The sequence below is a fragment of the Anarrhichthys ocellatus genome, unplaced genomic scaffold, assembly GCF_004355925.1.
Source record: "Anarrhichthys ocellatus isolate YVR2014 unplaced genomic scaffold, GSC_Weel_1.0 scaffold13, whole genome shotgun sequence".
NCBI classification, from domain to species: Eukaryota; Metazoa; Chordata; class Actinopteri; order Perciformes; family Anarhichadidae; genus Anarrhichthys; species Anarrhichthys ocellatus.
In genome coordinates, this window is record NW_022280043.1 from 353,524 (window position 1) to 359,618 (window position 6,095).

General features: G+C 38.5%; 1 protein-coding gene across 6 annotated transcripts in view; it reads right to left on the reverse strand.

Annotated features, from left to right (window-relative positions):
* The window catches only part of col14a1a (collagen, type XIV, alpha 1a), a 112,486-nt gene that overhangs the window by 59,883 nt on the left and 46,508 nt on the right, over positions 1 to 6,095 (reverse strand). For all 6 annotated transcript variants that reach the window (XM_031853413.1, XM_031853417.1, XM_031853414.1 and 3 more), the window contains 3 exons: positions 5,912 to 6,044; positions 4,175 to 4,297; positions 1,281 to 1,430 (listed from right to left, as the gene is read on the reverse strand). In XM_031853413.1, coding sequence (XP_031709273.1) covers positions 1,281 to 1,430; positions 4,175 to 4,297; positions 5,912 to 6,044 — 406 coding nt within the window. The remainder of the gene's footprint in view (positions 1 to 1,280; positions 1,431 to 4,174; positions 4,298 to 5,911; positions 6,045 to 6,095) is intronic.

The window sequence follows — 6,095 nt, forward strand, 5'->3', positions numbered from 1 at the left end:
TTAGGCTTACGAAGAGCCAAGAAAGTCTCGCTAAATTTGGTGATGTGGACATAAAGTGCCACATTGACATTTAAATGTGGAAGGCTGATAAATTTACATGTCAATGGCTCATATTTTATCTTTATCTTCCCATGAAAGCATCTTTCATAGTGAGAACAGCACAGAGGCAGGAAGGTGTGAGGGAGTTGTCACTCATCCTACAGTTGGTTGATTAAAGAACAGATTAAGAATAGCCCATCACTGGAGCACAAATTAATACAAAATGTGAAGTGATGATTCCTCTACATTTAGTTGTTAAATTTTATTTTTCAACATTTTTATAATAAAGTTAAGGCAAATTGCATTTCAGAAAAAAATCCAAATCTCTTTTTCTGTGTGTATTAACGTGCAGGAGGAATTCATGAGCTATTAAATTAGAGCATGTTTGCTTTCATCCCATTTGATGATCCGTTATTTGACTGGTCCCTTCTGGCCAATCAGACAGTAAGCCCTAAAGACAACAGTAGATTTTAAAATAAAGAATGATACAGCAGTTTTTCAGCAGGGTGATGGATAGTGACACAGCACTCTTCTGAGAGCCTGCCAGAATAGGTTTAAAGAGTGAATGCATACATACATGCACACATATCTCTTCACTACAGACACATTTCTCTCTCGCTCTCTACTAATAGTCAATATCTCTCTCTCTCTCTCTCTCTCTCTCTCTCTCTGACAGTCTATTTGTCTTAGATGTGAGACACTTTTCAAGCCTGCATTAGATCTTACTGCACCTCCTGATACCACATCTTGATGCAAAAAGGATTTTTCTCATTGGCTGACTTGGAAATGTTAATATCCCTCTGTCTTCTATTTGCTGAAGGCTCAATGGAAATTAGAGTGTATGGTATCAGCAGGCAGTTAATATGCATGTTGTTCCTTTCCTATTTTCCTTATAGTTTGCTTTTCTGCTGCTGCCGTTACTGTTGCTGTTTTCTGTGCCTCCTTCTTCGAATAGCCACACTGTCCTTTTAGACAATTTTAGACTGGAAACGTAAGGTGATGTTGACATCCCCATTAGGGCTCGTTCTGGAATGACTGATGTTTAAATTTGATATGACTTTCCAAAAGTAAATCAGGTTATCATCAGTGACAGCTCAATTTAAAATTTTGAAAGTCACTTTCATAAACCTTTTTTTATTATTATTGACCTCTGCAAACTTGTCTCTGCAAACAGTGAGATAGCCTCATCTATTTACAGTCATGCCAGATGTATTATACAGATGTATAATGAGAATGCTTACATGTCTTGGCATTCACTAGCAGCGGTTCACTTTGTCCTGTAGGGTAGGAAGCCGTCAATTGAACACTGTACTCCGTCCCACTTAGTAGATTCAGAAGCAGCATGGAGTTCACATCTTCACCGACAGTCGTCTCCAAAACTGGTCCTGGAACTTTGAAAGACACACATGCATACATGAGCACAGACAGGAAGGACAGAGCAAAAGAGAGAATGATAGGAGTTATTCTTTTTAAGAAAACACACTGCAAATCAAATCCAGTTTACCGTTATTTTAAACTTTAAAAAATGTATTTGAATCTTTGCAAAAACGTTATAATCCCATTTAGAATTGAAACTTGTTACATTTTCCGAACACATCGGTTAATCCTAATCCTTAAAACCTTTTCTTATGTAGCTAAAGTTAAAAGTGAACACATACATATCCAGTATTGGATATGTTAGAATGACTTAAAGGGAAAATTTGCCACGTTTATGTGGATGTTTTAAGTTCGCAGCTGCAAAATCTGTTCTTCCTGCATCTAGTGGCATCATTTGACGTGACAGTGATGTAGTTGGAGGCTAGGAGGAACTACAGGCTATTTCATCCGTTATTTCTCTCGGTAGCTAGGAGACGTGATCTAGCGGATCATGCATAGAATGTTATGGATAATGAATGCAGGCTGCGGCTGCAGTAGGGAGGATATTACCAGCGGGGCCCTCCATCATCTGAGCTGCCAAGAGCAAACGTCGACTGGTGGTACCTTTGCTCAAATTGCCCTCCAAAGCCAACAGAAACAAAATCATTGTGCTGCAATGAATGTCAGCGTAGGCATTTTTTGTTGGATGCTGTCATTGGAGTCAACCGCAAGACAGCCTGTGTGTGTGTGTTATATGCATGAAAGTTTTACTCCTCACTTGGACAGAGGTGCTGGAGACCTTCATCAGGATCCTGAAGACAAACTGAAAAGCACAACCAAGACCAGCAAGGCTGAGAGGGCTGAGGACCATTGGGTGAGTAGTTTTGTCACCTAATGCTATTGTAAGCTTTTTTTGTTGATTTGCCTTATTAGCAAAGTGAATTTAAGTTGGGGGTTTATTGTTTATTGCTGCCATTGACAATGTGGAAAAGAATAAAGAGTTGTTGCCGTCTGGATTCACGGTGGTTCAGACTCGGAGCCTTCGTGGTTTTTTTATTGCTTAAGTATAGGCACATCTCATAACCCTTGGCTACACTGTTCTGGCTGGGTGTCAGTAGCCCACGCATAATGCAGCCACTGCTTTCTCCACAGGCAGGAGGGCTCAGCTTTCTCTATAAAAATAGCGTGCACTGAGGAATTTATTGCTTCAATAGACTACATTCACCATCAACACTGATTGGACATCCACATAATAGGGTCGCATCTTACGTTTTCCCTCATACGTATGAAGTGAGACTAAATCGCACCGCAATACAAGAACAATGTCCTTTCTCTATTTTCCTGTTTTCTACACTTTTGCTGGGGACCTACAGCTCTAGTTTCACTCTTTCAACATGATTCATTGTATGGAGCCAACTTTAACACTGGCTTAATTAGCTAGTCAGCTACAACTGATAAAATCAGGGAGTTGCAATTTCAGCTGCCAAAATTAAAGGTCGCCATGCCAGAAATGAGAAGATGCTTCCGTCTACCTCGGCCCGAAATCAAAAACTCATTGTTTAAAAAAATGACTAAGAACTTTGAATGGTAAACCTGTTTCCATTATCAGTGTAAACAACATCACAATCTTTGCATAAATATACACACACCTGCACAAATATACATGCATGCACACATTCATAGCCTTACTGTACTGTGGCAGTGTTTCCATCCGTGCAGGAGCTGGCTGTACTAAACTAAGTTACCCAGAGGTGTGTGTGTACACACACACACACACACACACACACACACACACACACACACACACACACACACACACACACACACACACACACACACACACACACACACACCAAGAAATAATAATAAAAAATAATAATAAAAAATGTCTATCAATTCAGTGTTTCCAAAGAACTAGTGATTTACAAAACAATAATCCTGCATACGGTGCTACATCTAAAAAAAGAACAAAACCAATACAAGAAGAAAAGTAAAAAAAAACATAAATAAAGGAGGAGCAGCAATTACCTTTGCAAAACACCACCCACTGGAACATTGTTTAATAGAAAACAGCCTGTGTCTATGTGTATATGTGCATGTGTTTGTGGAGATATGAATGCATTTTATACATTTGCCTGATAAAGTGGGTTTAAGTTTATATTAAGTATATTGTAGCTGTATCTGTATCTGTGTGTAGGCATTTCCACATATACACTCTTTTACCATTCTCACAGTGAAAACAGCAGTCTGGTGAGATGAGTTTTCCTTCAACCTAATGCATAAAGTCAAATTAATGCAGCTGTTTGAAGCTGGATCCTCAAAGACACAGTGATTGTGTTTAGATGACTAAAAACAGATATGGAAACTAAAAAGACTGGAGCCTCATCTTGGAAGGATAAAACAATTAGCACTAGAGAAGCAGCAGAACAGTGAAAATGGGCTTCTGAGGATGATTCAAGACGACGAATGAATGAAGAAGGGTAATATTTTATTTCAGATCTTTATCGCTGATGTTTTCTCTGAAGCCTCAGGCATCTTGTTAAAAAGAAAAAGTTAGAAGTCACCATCAGGAAAGCTTTGAGAGCAGTTTATTGTTCAGCTACTTTGGGCCTGTCACAGGTTTGTTGCTGGTGGGTCATAACAAAAACTGATTAGTATGTTTGGACGAGCCTGTGTCCCAAGGCAAAACACAGACTATATTTAAAAAATGCTCCTGTGTTTGACAACTAGCAGCTGTGCTTCATTGTATATATGTGTGTGTGTGTGTGTGTGTGTGTACCATAGATGGGCTGGTATACAATCCTGTAACCCATTGTAGGCGACTGAGGTGGATCCCAGGTTACCCTGAAGCGATTGTACCACTCTTCTGACACAAGTACGTTTCCAGGAGACAGGAGGGGCACTGCCAAAACACAAACAACACAATATCAGGGCTTTTCAGAACGTGACTAAAAGGTGCACTATCAGTTATTTTTGTAAACAAACAAGTTACTTTCAGTGTTAATGCATTGTCTAACAAACGTGTCATGTGCTTTTCCTTCCTCATAAAACGTTTGCAAAGCCGACTTTGTTTTAAGTATTTATAATCCTGCAATGTTAACATCCATGTTTACTATCTTACAGTCCTCTTCGTCCCTGGTTTACTGGCACATTGCAGCAGATCTTGCCATCTTACCACCACCTGTTGATCAGTGGAATAGGTGAGGTCTAAAACTCCAGTGGAACCTTCACCTTCAGCTTTTTGTTTTAATTGCATGTGTTCGTACTGTATAATGTATGAATTAGGGCCGGATATCATTTGAAAGTTTTGATACCAACGCAAAAACTACACAAGAAGTTTGCCTATATAAAATACGGCCTGAAGTTGGCACAATTATGATTTATATCAGTCTTAATTACGTAAAGAAGAGCACAGCAGAAACTACTTATCATTAATTATTGAACAAAGCAGCCAGTTATCTTCTTGATTAATCAATCAATCGTTTGGTCGAAAAAATACATTTTCAAATTTCTTACTTTGTCTGATCAAAGTGTCAATACCCAAAGAAATTCAATTTACAACGATATGAACAGGAAAACACAAAATATTCCTCATTTTTGCTTTCAAACATATTTTAACAATTATTCAATAAAGAATCCATCTGAGGAGGCATTTGATTGCAGCTTCTCCAGCTTTTGGTACTTGACAGTTTTTAATCCTGCACTACAGACACATTTTGATCAGTACCACAAAAATATCAAGGTTCGACATGACTTTTGTTCGATGTTTTTGTTCACAATTTTAAAAAAATTAAACACGGCAATCTGTATATTGTTTGTTGATATATGGTTTAATTATGTCCTTTTCAACATTCAGTGAAATATAAATCATAATAACATTATTTGTCTAAACAGTGAAGGGATTGGTTAAATTTGAGGTTGTAAGTTTCTATAGACCCTGATTTAGGAGAGAATCATGTCTCACTGTACATCAAGTATGGCTTGGCCTTCGACTGTGCTGCTTTCCAAGCTGAGAAGAGATTTGTATTTGCAATGTGGCTAGTTATCAAAGTATCCTCATCTAATAAGATGACATATTTCGTCTGACATTTCAATTCTCTGTACAAGGAGACAATCAACTACTGCTCATAAGAGGTAATCAAGAGAATGGTTGAGAAAATCCATTAGTGCCGAGCAAAATAATTTAATTGTCTCATTAAGTAAAGGAGCTGCTGTAATTATGAACGGCCTTCATTAAGACAATTCAGAATGCATCAGTATTCGTCGTCGCTTTTATTCATATATTCCTTCAGGAGCGTAAATTATCATAAAATTAATGCAATGCAAAGGAATATTCTGCTCGCTGCAATGAAATTAATTTTCATTAGCTTTCTGTTTTGTCAGATGTGTTCTCATAAAAGGGGAACTGCATATTTGTAAAATTAAAATTGAGAAACCCAGACTTGACCCTCTTGGTTAATAATTCATTGGAGTGTGTGAGTGTGTGTGTGTGTGTGTGTGTGTGTGTAAGGCTTACATGTGGCACCCAGAACAGAGACACAGATGCCGTCTTGTCCATTGGTGTACACCGGTGTGACTGTCACTTTGTACTGGGTGTCTGATAGTAAAGGCTGAAGCACTGCTCTCATCTGAACACCAGGAACTAACACCTACACACACACACACACACACACACACACACACACACACACACACACACA